Source organism: Camelina sativa, chromosome 19 (assembly GCF_000633955.1).
Source record: "Camelina sativa cultivar DH55 chromosome 19, Cs, whole genome shotgun sequence".
NCBI lineage: Eukaryota > Viridiplantae > Streptophyta > Magnoliopsida > Brassicales > Brassicaceae > Camelina > Camelina sativa.
In genome coordinates this window covers 2,259,207-2,274,519 of record NC_025703.1, presented here as the reverse complement: position 1 = coordinate 2,274,519, position 15,313 = coordinate 2,259,207, and the positions used below count along the sequence as shown (strand labels likewise).

At 36.1% G+C, this 15,313-nt stretch overlaps 3 protein-coding genes and 1 non-coding gene across 4 annotated transcripts; 2 read left to right on the top strand and 2 right to left on the bottom strand.

The window, feature by feature from the left end:
* On the top strand, positions 1,736-2,241 carry LOC104767347 (the record flags this gene model as incomplete). Its single annotated transcript, XM_019240781.1, has 2 exons — positions 1,736-2,149; positions 2,218-2,241. Coding segments are annotated over 2 exons (438 nt in total), but the record flags the coding sequence as incomplete, so codon positions are not given.
* LOC104764250 (zinc finger matrin-type protein 2) lies at positions 5,235-8,293 on the bottom strand. Its single transcript, XM_010487749.1, has 10 exons — positions 8,182-8,293; positions 8,008-8,088; positions 7,894-7,918; positions 7,717-7,799; positions 7,192-7,224; positions 7,014-7,092; positions 6,082-6,134; positions 5,927-5,987; positions 5,663-5,745; positions 5,235-5,537 (listed from the first exon to the last, which is right to left on the bottom strand). Exons 1-10 carry the CDS (start codon positions 8,197-8,199, stop codon positions 5,445-5,447), a joined length of 609 nt encoding a protein of 202 aa, XP_010486051.1. The 5' UTR covers positions 8,200-8,293; the 3' UTR covers positions 5,235-5,444.
* TRNAP-CGG lies at positions 8,381-8,452 on the top strand. The gene has a single exon. It is a non-coding gene; the product is annotated as a tRNA-Pro (tRNA).
* Positions 8,582-12,368, bottom strand: LOC104764249. Its single transcript, XM_010487748.2, has 5 exons — positions 11,909-12,368; positions 11,558-11,681; positions 11,227-11,285; positions 9,542-11,134; positions 8,582-9,388 (listed from the first exon to the last, which is right to left on the bottom strand). Exons 2-5 carry the CDS (start codon positions 11,679-11,681, stop codon positions 8,744-8,746), a joined length of 2,421 nt encoding a protein of 806 aa, XP_010486050.1. The 5' UTR covers positions 11,909-12,368; the 3' UTR covers positions 8,582-8,743.

Sequence of the window (15,313 nt, the reverse complement as noted above, 5' to 3'; positions counted from 1 at the left end):
TTGAGCTGCAGCAAGGATAGATATCATATATCTCGTGGTACGGTAGAGAATCTAGAGAATCAAAACTATGGATCATAATAAAGAAAACAAAAAAAAAAATACATGAAGTGAAAGAGTCACTATTATTTAATATTCCGTATATGGAAAGCCATAAGAAAAAGGCAATATTGACCGTCCCTACAATTATTTCAAGCACACATGCTCTCTATGGCCTCATCAATATAAAAGAGAAAATCACGTGTGAATTTGAGAGTGTGTGTATTATAAACTTGTATCAACCCCCATCAAAGTGTGTAAAATGCCTAACAAGCCAAAATATGTGACAGGCTGACGTTGATGGTGGAGATCGCTCTTTCCCTTTTTTCTGAGTACCAATCAAAAAGATATGAGTACATAAATACCATCTAGTGGTCGGTCATAAGCTTCAAGTAGTAACTACGAACATATATACTTATTTTGTAATTTTATACTCTTCATTCCTATTTGGACTGAACTAAACTTGATCAAAATGCATATGTGTAACTGTTTTTTTTCTTTTTGTTTTTATTTCCCAAGTTTAAACAGTAGAACCATTATAATATCAAAGTGTTTTGTTTGATTCGTACTAGCTTTCTTGATACACACTAACACACATGACACAGCGTATTGGTGTTTATCTGAACTTAGCTAATGAACTAATTACGTCGAATCACATTCAGATTTTCTGATGTCATCCACCTAAGCGAATATTTTTAAAGGTGATTTTAGAATGATTATACAATCACATTAATCAAATCTATAATGGTTGCATGGTCTTTTGTAGTGTAAAGTAAACAAAGCAAAAAAAGCTACACAAAGTTGGAAATCTAAATAACGCACGCGTGGTGACGGCTTATCTTATAACGATATACTTTTCTTGAGTTCTTTCGAAATTTTTCTTCTTGAAGAAAATTAGTAAATATGTAAGTTTTATAACAAACATACAAAATTAAATTATACTATATAGATTTTTCCTCCATAAAATTATATGATTGAACTGGGCCATAAAAAGGGCCGGTTCCGGTTAAACCGCATGGGCAAGTAGCCGAATATGGATTACCACATCTAATTTGTTATTGTCCAATAAACAATTTAATACCATAATTAAAACCTAAAGTTAAAAAAGTACGGATAGGTACGCATACAAACCCCTAAGATTTAACTTAAAAAATCAGATACGGATAGGTACGGATACAAAACCCTAAGATGTACGTCTATATATTCTCTTAGCGAGCCAAATCTGAATACGCAGTAGTGTGATAAAAGGAAACCTAAAGCAGCGAAAACAAAATACAGATGAAGACATCACGAGAAGAAGAATCTCAAGCAAGAGATGGCGGCAACAACAATCATCATAACAGAATTGCTGATGATCAGGTGACTCCTTTTCTAAGTTATCTGCATCGTACTCTCTGTTTCTACTTTGCTCTATCCTCTCTCTTTCCTCTGTTAATTAACGCTTGCTTTGTTCTCTAATATTGTGCTCTCTTCTTCGTTCTGTTTCATCCTCTGTTTTTGTTTTTTTTTTTCTTTGTAACTCTTTCAGATGAGTTTAAGCCTTAGGGTTTTAGGTTTTTGGGTTGTTAGATATATACATATATATTTGGTTATAGATCTAATTTAAGATTCGTTCACATAAAAGAAAACGTTTCTTTTCTTCGTCATCTTCTTCAACTTAGGATCTCTCTGATTGTTATCTCTCTTACTTTGTTGTATAAACCTAATTTTTCAGGGTTCACGGCTAAACTTGCCTCTAACGAAAACTGCGGAACTCATCAACTTGACTGAGAATGACCTCAGCGGAAACAACCCATGTCCTCCTCAACAGTCAGAGAGCTCAAAGACATCAATTCTTCCTCCGAAGGTTCCTGCAGAGAGACTCAAAGCTATGAAATTCCCAATCTCCAAGATCATAATTGGCCAATGGGTCTACCGTGCAACAAACCCTGACGATATTGTGGCGAAACTCTATTTTGCAAAGAAGAAACTTATATGGGAGATTCTCGACGCTGGAGATCCAGAGACTAGCATGCCGAGGCTCAAGACAAAGATCGAGATCCAATGGGATGATGTTACTTCTTTTCAAGAGAGTATTAATCCACGTGATGAAACTGGAGTCCTCGAAATTGAGGTACTAATCAGACTTATCTTATATGCTTATATACTTATCTTATCTTATATGCTTTTACAATCTTTGAGATGTTTTTGTTTATGTGCAGTTGAAGAAACGTCCAAAATTCTTCATAGAGAATAATCCAATAGCAGGGAAACACACACAATGGAAACAAATGGATCAAGATTTCACCGAAGATCAGGCCGCTTCCCGTTTCAGGTTTCCTACTTTTATCTTCCATCGAATCATTTTCTTTTGCTTTTTGTAACGCTAAAAGTGATTCATAGTCTTACGTTTATATATATGACAGCATACATACACTTCATTTTGATGCCGGAGTTCTTCAAAAGAACTTGGAGAAGCTTTTGTCCGATAGCTACTGGGCCAAACTCTATGATGTCAATTTCCCGGTACGAGAAGCTGTTTTCTTCGACATTGACTATGGAAGCAACGATAACACCAACTCATCTAGCTACGTCCTAAGCCAGACACGTCGCTTTAATGTCAACAGTGACCTTATACATCACCCTTCTCAAGGTAAAGTACCTTGTACCTTACGCAAATGATCATTTTATTGTCTGAGTCAGGATTAAAAAGAAAGAAAATAAAAACATATAACTTTGTTAGGAATTGGTCGCGTGGGAGTGGGAGAAGGAAACTCTAACGTGGCACCTCTGTACTGGGTTAACAATGGAAGTCAAAACTCATATGGTCAAGCTAATAGTTGGGTTTACACTGGAAATGAGTTGTTTGGGACGCAAGCTATCCCACCACCGGTGTCTTCTGATCAGTTCATCAACGGGCATGATAACAGGCAGATTCATTACAACTGTTCACGGCAGAGTAATCCGATGACCCAATACGAGAGTGAAACAGTGCAAAACACAAGGGGGATACTTGGGAGTCAAGCATATGCACTACCTCACACAGAAAGTAACTTGATGATGCCTCAACACATGAACGTACGCTCAATGTATCCTCCGGTTGGAACGTATCTAGCAAGCACATTGGTTCAAGAAGAGGAGAGACAGCGCAGGGAACACACTCACACACATCTTGATGGTTCTGTATAAAATCTTTTTTTAAGTGTTGAACTTTTCTCTTGAGTCTTGTTATAAATAAGTCAAGAACTCTGTTTTTTTTTCTCTGGAGTGTTAGCTGGTTCTGTATATCATCGATTTTGATTTTGGTGCCAAGTCAGATCGACCTACCAGTCGTCCATAAATGCTGTTACTTCATCTCTGAGATTCACATACAAAACAATGTCTAGGGATCCAATTGGAGATTGTGTGATCCTCAATCAAGATACACTGCAGAGTATGCCTTAACGATTGAGTAGAGATCAAAGTCCAGCCAACATTATTAGATTTCTGAATATCAACAACAGTGAAGCATAATTAATTTGTGCAGATCCCACAATCATGACCCATCTTCTAAAAAGGTTTTGCAGTAATAAACTTGGCACTCACGTATGTAAATATTCCACTGCACAATCCCACTCGGTTAGCCACTGCCACTGAAGCCTCTCAGAGGTTCTTCATGACAGAGCTGAGTCGCACACCACTATTCGACGGATTTGCCGAGTGAAGGATAATGTTTTTTTTAGGACTCTTCACCTTATCATTATTTTTTTTTTAATAAAGTAAAAGCTGATGTGGATATAAGGAGGCTGACGTGTAAATTTACGTTCAATATATCGTATCTTTGAGTTCATTTTAAAACTTTCTTCAAAAACTTTTTAGAAAGAACTAATAATAACTTTTTGTTTTATTTCTCCCCTTTAATAGAAATAATTCACATAATATGATTATTTAATTATTTTACAATTTTATTCTAATTTTGAAATAGCTGGTTATTTTAAAAATATATGTATAACTATATATGATATTTTGTTTTAAAATATAATAAAATATTTAATTTTTCTATCATCTAAATTGTCTTCATTCTTAATTTTTATTTTTGGATATTAGTATTATTCATATATTATGAACATCATGTTGTATAGTTTTAAGATATGTCACATATTTCCTATTTTGCTTCTATATTTGTAGATATTTTAAGATAAATAATTTACATGAAATTATTATGTAAACTACTTTTCAATTTCTATTCACTTATTAATATTATTCTAATCATGTATCATTTATTAACATACAATTAATTAACATATATTTTATATATGTTTATAATAATTTATTAAAACCAAGTTATTGTGAATTGTAAATATATACAAGTTAGGTTTTGGTCTCACTTATATTGGTACAATTGAATTATTTCCTATATGATTTTAATATATGACTTCATCAATATATCAGAAGAAAGTCTTTTAGTTTTTGATTAATTATCTCGGATAATATTTATCTTCATAATTGAATCTAAATAATATAATAAATAATAGGTTAGTTTTATTGAGTTTATTGGACAGTGGAAATACTATCGAGAGAACTAAGAAAACTATAAAACAATAATTGAATAACACTTTTAAAATTTGTGCACAAGTTTTGATAAATACTTATTTAAAATAATATTTATGTAATATAGACAATTAAATAATTAATTTATTCAATAAGTTACTAAACTATTTTAAAAGTATATAACTATATTTTATTATACTAATTTCAAGCCCATGAATACGTGGAAACATTCCTTATGTTCAATATATAAAGTAGTTTAGGCGGTATAAAACTACTAAAACTTGTCTTCGTTCTTTCTACTTGATCTTTCAAGATTTGCCATCTTCATCTTCATCTTTGTCTCATATTCTGTTTCTAATCGATTAGATTAATTTCTAAGTTCATTTTCTTGTTTTTGTTTGTTCAAATAATATCTCTTTATATAATCTTGTTTGTTGTTCTTGTTTCTTCTTTCAAATCTGGGGTTCTAGGTTTACGTTTGGATACGCTTCCCAACGCGCCCCAATGATCTGTTAGCCAAGTCTTATTTCCAGCACGATCTGTTAGTCAAGTCTTATTTCCAGCACTTACATGGGAGATAAAGTTTCTTAAGCACAAAATTGTTTATAAATAAATAACTTTCTTTATTGATGTTATGTTTAGGAATATTGATCAAAAACTTAACATAACAGATTATATTGCCACTACGATTAAGCATGAAACACAATTTCTTCCCTCAAAGCCACAGGATGAATGGGCCATCACACATTGTTCAGTTTTTTCATAGCACCAATTAATTTAGTGATACAAATTCCTCTTCTTGCACAATGAAACAATATCGTTATGTGAAGTTAGATTACAAAGTTGTGTGGATCAAAAACGCTAGAACACAACAGATACCAGTGATAAAAAAAAAACCATCATGATTTTTTCGAAGATCCAAAGCCCCCAAATCCCATCATCTCTGCAACCTCAGGATCCATCTCAGGCTCCTCTTCTATCACCTTCCCTTTCTGAGACAAGAAAATTTGAAAGGAAAAAAAACATAAGTCAGATTTCCAAAAGCCAATCACAATGAACAACAATCAAAGTGAAAAAAGAGCTCAAGAAGAGATATATCTATATATAAAAGACTTGCCTTCTTCTCTTTCTTTTTCTCCCGACGCTGCCTTTTTTGTTCTTCCTCTACCTCTTCTTGTTTCCGGATGCGTTCGTCCAGATCTATTCCCACATCAGGATCAGATTCAGTTATCCGAGATCTACTATGCATTAGATGAAAACAAAGTGGCAACCTCAATGTTCTTTTTCAACCTACTTAGATTTGTTTTAGCTTTTCTTTCCAGAGGATAGTTTCTAACATCAACCTACATAACTCAGAGATGGGTCCTCTTAAAAGTCTTACCTTGTTCCGTGAAAGTTCCTGGCGTTTTCCGCTTCTTTAAAACCTCAAACCGCTCCTGGACCTAATACATTTTAACCAGAAGCACTTTTGTCTCAGATTCATTCACAAGTAAAACCCCAGCAAAATTAAGCATATAACTGGAAGAAAATATTTACTTGTTCAAGTGACGATCTCTCCACCCGCATAGACATTCCCAATGCCCGTTGATCTGTGTAAATCAGAAACAACACCATCCAATTTAGTTTACAAATTGAATAATCCATCCAACAATTCAGTGGCTTCAAAATTGAATACGACTTCATTAGTTTGACTTGTTAGAAATATGGTGAGTAAAAGAGTTCACCACGTACGTTTTTTCCCATTTATATGATCCAAGTAGTTTGCTGAATCTTTAACAACACAGTCACAGACGCGACAGAAATAACCGGCCTGTGGGAAGAACAAAAAGGTCATGAACAGATTCTCGCGTGATCACAAGTTTTTGCTCTAAAATCATACTTGCAGTACAGGTAAGAAAAGAGCCATTACCTGCTGACTTAGAGGCGCTACCGGTGTAACAACCTGGTAATACAAGCAAGAACGTTAGGTTCTTGAAGAAACCTTAACTGGAAGAGACTTCCATATCAAAAGAATGAAAGAACAAGATTGATATATAAATATAATCGTGCAATAAACCAGTTCAAACATAAATGCCGTGTACTATTAATATTATAGTAAAGTATTCACAAAACTTCATCTGTTTTCAAAGGAACAGAAGAACTGAGATTCCCAATGTTTACAAAAACCTAATGAAGTACCAGATACTATCATATTATCAACTACTCTCAAGCTTTCAGATCAAAAACAAAAAGGGCAATGCTTAAAAAATGGACTTCTCATGTAAAAGGTACCCAGATAGAAACATCATCAGTGACTAAGACTCATTATCCAAGAACAAGTAGACCAAGGTTACTCATACAAATTCTCTGTCTTACTGATAAAGAAAAGAAAAGCTACCAAATTTCTATTCAATTCAAAACAAAAACAAAAAGGTAAGAAGACTTAAAAAGTTACCTGCGTTTTTCCCAGACGAGATTCTAGANCGTACGTTTTTTCCCATTTATATGATCCAAGTAGTTTGCTGAATCTTTAACAACACAGTCACAGACGCGACAGAAATAACCGGCCTGTGGGAAGAACAAAAAGGTCATGAACAGATTCTCGCGTGATCACAAGTTTTTGCTCTAAAATCATACTTGCAGTACAGGTAAGAAAAGAGCCATTACCTGCTGACTTAGAGGCGCTACCGGTGTAACAACCTGGTAATACAAGCAAGAACGTTAGGTTCTTGAAGAAACCTTAACTGGAAGAGACTTCCATATCAAAAGAATGAAAGAACAAGATTGATATATAAATATAATCGTGCAATAAACCAGTTCAAACATAAATGCCGTGTACTATTAATATTATAGTAAAGTATTCACAAAACTTCATCTGTTTTCAAAGGAACAGAAGAACTGAGATTCCCAATGTTTACAAAAACCTAATGAAGTACCAGATACTATCATATTATCAACTACTCTCAAGCTTTCAGATCAAAAACAAAAAGGGCAATGCTTAAAAAATGGACTTCTCATGTAAAAGGTACCCAGATAGAAACATCATCAGTGACTAAGACTCATTATCCAAGAACAAGTAGACCAAGGTTACTCATACAAATTCTCTGTCTTACTGATAAAGAAAAGAAAAGCTACCAAATTTCTATTCAATTCAAAACAAAAACAAAAAGGTAAGAAGACTTAAAAAGTTACCTGCGTTTTTCCCAGACGAGATTCTAGATCTACATGATAATCTCTATGCTTCAAAGGGGCTCTTTGCACAGGAGGACCTTTGGCTGAAACAATAAACAAAACAACCCTAATTTAGTGTCATCAAGATTTCACAAGTTCAAGTATTTATAAGCTGGAAAATCAGAGAAGTAACCCTACATCGAGATTTAGACCGATCTGACTCCTGCATCCAGGAAAAAAAAAATCAAAATTGAAAAATCAACAAATCAGAGATTGAAAAAAATTGAAACTGAGGGAAACAATGAAAGGAACCTTCTTTTCGCGTTCACGAGCACGCTCCTTAAACTCTTCCGCATCGAACTTCTTTCTAAACGTATTATCAACTCCAGCAGTCTACATAAATCGAACCAAAAAACACACAAAGCAATCTCACAGTCAACATCGTTACCCTAAATAGACAACCATAGAAGCTAGCGTTATGCTTACCGTGTTGCTAGAAGCCATTGGAGAACAAATAAAAAAACCTGAAAGGGCTTTGCAAAGAGAGAGAGAGAGGAGGGATACACTGATGATATGGATTCTTCGAATTTTCTCTTCTCTCTTCGATGAACAAACAAAAACAATAGTCTCCGTTTAAATACGGTGATACATTATAAATATTTTAACGCTGAAAATTTATCACTTAGGGTGTTTGGTCTAGTGGTATGATTCTCGCTTCGGGTGCGAGAGGTCCCGAGTTCGATTCTCGGAACACCCCGGTTTATTTTTTTATTTTACGTAAAACACAAACGCCCATCCCGTTTTAACACATTGTACCTGCACAGCGATCAGCTCCATCACTAGAAAGAAGTAATGAAAATGTCTATTAGACTTTCACTATTTGGGATTACAGAGGTAAAAAAATGATTTATCAAAAACATAATTACAACACTGTGGGAGAAGGTAGTTCAGCCTAATCTTGTTTTTAACATATATAATAATCCTATAAAAACAATTTCACTGTGAAGTTTGAGAAACTAGGAAAAATAAGACCAAGTGGTTTTGTTTGTCAGTAACAGAAGAGAAGTTCACTAACTAAGTCATCAACTAAATCGGACACAATCTCTTCTTCAAACTCAGCTCCTTCTTCGTAAGTCTCTCTCTTGTAATCTAGCCATTTCCCTTCACAATTACTCATGTCATTGTCAACTAGCTCATCCATTATCATCTCTCTCTTCTTCTTCAATCCCTCAACCTCTTTCTTCACTTCTTCTGCCAATAATATCCCTCCCCTTTCAAGGAATATGTCTTCTTTCCACAACAATCCTCTGCAGCTTCCCATGTACATCTGCTCGCATTTGAGTGTTAAGCACTGATTCATAAAGTCAAACAGTGTTTTTCTCTCAATCTTGCCTCGCACATCTCTCTTACTTTCGATTTCCTCAAAAAGGCTCAGAGGTAATATATCAGTAGCCATCCCCAATGACACCTCTTTAATCATCAGTTGGCCAGAGGCTATGATCTCGGTAATGTACTTGAGCTCCCAGTCTTGACCTTCTTCTGCTTCTGATAAAGCAACGGATTCTGCTGAGGGTTCGGTTTCTTCGATTCCATTGTGATTTTCAATGCTTGAATTTGAGAAACTCTTGCTGCTAGAGATTCGGAGAGTTTTGGCTGTGCTGAAGCTATCACCAACTTCCTGATCTTCTTCCGCCTGTGTCATTAGGAAATATCAAATTTTTTTAAGGTTAGTGTGTCAGAAAACTTTACTGAAATACATATATAGCAACTTATAGAGACAGTGGTGGTAAGCAACTAAAAGTAGACCTATCCTTGTGCAGAATTAAGAATTAGCCATATGACTAACCTGGAATATTTTATCATTGTAGACTGAACTACAATCAGAATCAGATTCGCTCTCTGATAAACCATTATCCAGATCATCCGACGGCAATGATATCGTCCCATTCACCCAATCCTTTGTAATGGAACCAGACGACTCTTCTTCTTGGGTAAGACTACTACAAGATGACTCAATCTTAGAGGTTAGCTCTCTGAGCTTTTTCTCCAACAGAAAATTTAGAGAATCACCATCGATCTTATTGAAACTGAGTGCTGATTCTGCATCTTGATCAGACTTTTTAGCGGAGGATCGTGAATTGGATGATAAACCTTTGATAGGAGATGAGAAAGTAAATGAAATCACATCCATGTCCTTTCGATCGTCGTCCCCTGTCTTCTTCAACTTGCCATCGACGGTGATGTTACATTTTATCAACTTTTCACCCTTTTTGATCCGTTTATCACTGTTGTTTCCAGGTTCTTGCACCCCATTTGGCAGTTTTTTGTTTCGAGGAAGATTCTTTTTGCTGGACAAAGATGAAGCAGTGTTCTTTTCCGCTGATGTTTCAGTAAAACGAAGCTTCTTAGTTGTAGTTCCGCTTTCCACCAAAACCTTGTTTGCAACTTTGTTCATCACTTTGGTGCCTCTCTGTTTTGAAACAGACGTCTCAGCAAATTGGTTTTGTTTCAGGCTATTTGGCTTAACCACAGTTTTCCCAGTGCTAGCAGACGATTCTTTGAAACCATTTCTTACTATGCGGTTCCTAGTGTCCATCTTCTTCTTTTGGTCTCTGTTGCCACTTGAGGGCGTTGAACTGTCTCGCTTGTGAATAGCATTGGTCTTTGCGTGTGCAGGTGCAGATACAGAAGGAGGCTTCACTTTACCCTTCAAACCACCAAACCTGCTTTCTCCCAATAACTTATTTGTCTCTTGTCCCTTGAGTGATGATGTAGTTCTCTTTTCGTCGTGGTTTCCTCTGAAGTTCTTATTATTGCGGGCACCATTAGAGATTTGAGCGCTTGGTCCTTTCTGTGAAGCTTCTAGTTTCTCTCTCAAATCTCTGATCCTCATTGGGAGTGATGACGAAGAATCAGATGATGAAAATCGCGTCTTAGCAACTTTACGAGGACTTGGATCAATCATTCTTGAAGCTGCTTCCATTACATAAGCAGGGTTCCTGGACTGAACAAAACCAGGACTCCGGATAGGAGACAAGAGCCTATTGTGAGTGACAGGGATTGGCTTAGCCGACCTTGGAGGCAACGTTTCGGTTTGAAAGCGGTCAATAGGCCGGTTACACTCTGTATTCATTCTTGAATCCAAATGGTCCCAAGAAATACCATCATAGTCACTGCGGAGATTTACATAACCCAAATTCTCGTATGCATCCCATGTGCTTGCCTTGCGTGAGGATCTGAGAGAATATGGATCAGAAGCGAAATTAGACTGGGACTCCAAGGCATTGTGTACAGGTAGAGACTCTAAACCCATGAGCCTCGCGACCACACTTGGAGCTCGAGACCCTAGTCCATCATCACTAGTGGCAGAGGATGTAGAGCAACTCAAGTCACTTCTCGGATTGTAAGTTGAATTCTTTCCAATATCATCCTTTTCAATCTGTTAAACAAATATCATATCAAAGACCATTGGCTCCAGCCATTCACTTAAATCAAAAGAACATGGATAAAAATGGTATTGAGAAGCCTTACCGGAGAGGGCCAGGAGTTTGAGGGGTTTCGAGCATTTTGTTTCTCTTGCTTTGATGCTTCTGATACCAAAACACACAAAAAAGGCAAGACTTTGAGTCTATTGAAGTTGTTTGAATCAAGAAGGCCATCTAATATACAGGACTATGCATCACATCAAAGATCCAACCAACATCTTCCACAAAGAAATGTATTGATTCAGAACATAAAATTTCTACATATCAAAGAAAGTGAATCAAAAGGCATAACTTGAAATCAAACAAGGGCTTCAGGACAAGAACGATTTTAAGACTTAAAAATCGAGATGGTAAGAAGTTTGTTTAGCAGACATTACCGAAGACGAGTTCAGAGTTGCTGCTAGAGGAGAAGAGCTTCTTCCGGGATTTACCAGACCAATCAAACAGATTTAGAAAACCTCCTCTAGATCGTTTCTTCTCAACAGCCTCCATTTCTATCATCTACAACATATCAACAGCAATTGAATTACTTATACGGAAGGCATTATCTTATATATATACACTATTTCAGATGTAATTTTTGTTTGGCATTTGGATCAAAAGAACAAAAAAGGACCAAACTTTGGAACAGTAACATTAACAGTCTACAACAGGAAGAATACAGACAAATCAAATGATTCAGCCAAAAAATACAAAAACAAAAAACTCAGAAATGATTAGAATAGTACCAAATTCAAAATTGTGTAAGCGTTAACAAACAAAATGTAGGCAGCACCGAGACGACAATGAAGGAAACAAAAATCTGTGATACTGAGAAGATTCGAAACCCTAAAAACAAAAAACAAAAAAAGTCTTTCACTTTTGTCTCTTTTGCTCACAATGAGTATTGCTGTGTTTGTCAAAACCAACAAGAACAACGACGAGAGTAAATAAATCAGAGGAAAGAACGAAAAAGTTGAGATTTTTAAGAAGTGGGTCAGAAGAATTTGGAATTTGGAATTCGGGGAAAATGGTGGACTCGTTTAAGCAGTTGGAATATGGGGATTTTGGGGGATTTGGGTTAAGAGTATGGAGACCTAAAGCACTAGAGAAGAAGAAGAAGAAGAAGAAGCGGAGCGGAGGGAGCTTGTGAATAATAAAGAGATGCAGAGTGTGAATTGATGTGACAGAGAGAGAGACTTTGAATTTTTCAATATATCTCTCTCCACCTCTCCAAAATTTAATGTCTCTCATTGTTTTCTGTAAAATAATTCTACTAAAAAAAAAAGACATTTTTGCCCCATAATGTGACACACAAAACAAAAAAAATGATTATATATTTGGATAAATAGCTTTTTGATATTTGGTGTGACACACAAAAGAAAATAAAGAAATTGATACAATTTGCCAATTTGGAAACCCATGAATTAAAAGAAGTCGTTTTTTTCTTTTTCTTATATATTTTTTGTTGACCAAATATTTTTTTATTATGCGATTCGCCCCATATTTTCTACATTAATTTCCATCAATCAAAATAATTTACCTTTTGTCCTACCAAAAAAAATTTACCTTTATTAAAGCCACGTGGCAAACCGTTTATATACAAGAGTGAGAAAGCTCCAACAGCTTCATCATCTTCTTCTTCATTAATCACTTGCTCGCTCGCTCTTTCTTCTTCTGATATTCAAGAATTCAAGAATGGAACATGATCATCCCGATCACGAGGCTTTGAATTTATCATTGGCTCCGCCGAACTCCGACGACACAGCAGCAGCGGAGACACCACCTCTCGTCCAATATCTCCCCGTGGTCGCGGCTCCGTCGTCGAGTTCTACTTCTTCTTTCGCTGGCTCGGATGTGTCGTCACAAGGTCTCGCCCCAAACGATGGCTTTGATCTCTTATCGGGTTCATCAAACAACAGCACAGCGGCTCTTCGTCTTGGAGGTCCCTCGAGTTCAACCCATGGCTTGGATCTTTCATTGGGTTTAGCCGCTGAGTCTCCGTCTCTTGGAGAGGATCTTTCTCTGCGTCAGCCTGTAATAAGTTCTGTAGGAGATTCTCCAGCCATTACTTCTGGATCGAAGGTTCTTTACTCTCTCTCTGATTCAACTTGCTCTGTTCTTTGCTATATTGGAATCACATTTCAACCCATTCCATTGGTTTTGTTACTCGATCGTGTAAAACTCAGGTTGCAAGTTCAAATCAATACTTGGCTAAACCACGGAAAATACCATCTATTAACTTTCCAATGACCAAGATTACAATCGGAGATTGGACAAAAGCTGCGGTCAAGTGTAATGATCTTATTGTTAGGTGCTTCTTTCAAAAGAAACAATTTATCTGGGAGATTCTTGACTTCGTTGGAGAGACTGAAACAAGAAAACATTGGAAAAGGATGGCGATCAATTGGGACGATGTCTTGTCCCTTAAAGCCGACGTTCAAACTGGATGCCTTGAAATCGAGGTAATTAATTTATTGCAAGCTGCTTACACATTCTTCAAAACTTGAACCTCATGCATGTTTGTATGTTGTTTTCTCTGCAGTTGGGAGTACCACCAACGTTCTTCCAAGATGAAGGTCTAGGTTTTTCATGTAAATATAACTGGCAAAAGATCAGCCATTACACTCAAGATCATCCTTCTACTTTTTGCAGGTTTATTTTTGCTTCCCGTGACTTTTACCATGTCCCTTTAATTTGCTTCTGTTTCTAATCTTTTTGTATGATTTAAATCTCTTTCATCTTGTTTTTTCTTTTTTCAGGAGACATGCACTCTATTTTGATCCGAAAGTTCTAGAAAAGAACTACAAAAAGATGGTAGCAGACAGCTTCTGGGCCAGAGGAACATTGGAAGTCCCTTTCCCATCATTACCGGACTCGCTTCACTTCGGAGATGGCCATGCAAACCTAGCGGTTGGAGATAACAGCCAGAATGCCACTGCAAATCAGTTGCTTGCACCGCAAGTTATCCCACCATCTCAACAAATGAACGGACCGAATTTGGGAGGCACGTCGCAACAAAGCCCCAAAACAACAAGCATCACTAAGGGTGACAAAAGGAAACGACAATGAGTAAATAAATGACTCAATGCTGTCATGAAGCAGTGTTGTATGCTTTTTTACCTTTACGATTTAGTTCTGCTTCCCACCAAAAACCTTGTCTACAACTTTTTTGTTCATCATTTCCTGCCTCTCTCTGGTTTTATAACAGCAAAGTAGTTTCTGTTTCTAGAATCTACATTTGGCTTACCCACATTTTCCCTTATTTTTTTTACTAACGGGTTCCACTTTCTCCGTCTGGCCTCCGTTAAACTGTTTTGCTTGTGAGTAGTATTGGCAGATATAGAGAGTGACTTGAGTGATGATGGTTACAGGGTCTGCTCAAATTACTGCTTTATTTGTTTCCAAATGTAATCTGCGCAATTTATATAATACATATTTGTTTCTTTGGGTACAAATTAATCTTCTACGACAAACCCCAAAAATCATGACATTGAAGAATTGTATTGAGAACTAAACCTTGGAAATGCTCATCAGGTTTTGGTTTTACTATTACAACTAGGATCATAAATTGGTTTTACTATTAACTCTCAGGTCATATGAAGAAAACTATATGTATCAAGTATCAACTATCAATATATAAGAGGTCAAGTCATAAAAATTTGATAGAGATTACTTTAGCTCTTTTCACAGTTATCACACGGATTTAAACTGCTTTTACAATTCCTCCAGTCGAATGACTCTCCAAAGTACTCTAGTAACATCTGTCTTCTGCATTCTGTCTGAAACATTCATAGATTTAAGACTTGGTAAGGATGAAGCAAAATCTTGAACATATAATCCACAATGGAAACAGACAATTAAAAACGTTTGCTTATCCATTTTGCGTTTTAACGATATTACCTTCAGCTCACAGTATTGCTGCATCTTCTTGGCCTGAGCCATGGCTGACTTAAATCTATCCATATTTCTGCCTTGTCCATTAATTAAAGAGATGCAGAGTGTGAATTGATGTGACAGAGAGAGACTTTGAATTTTTCAATATACATATCTCTCCACCTCTCCAAAATTTAATGTCTCTCATTGTTTTCTGTAAAATAATTAACAAAAAAAAAACTCCGTTTTGCCCCAAAATAATTTCAATTTTAAATAAT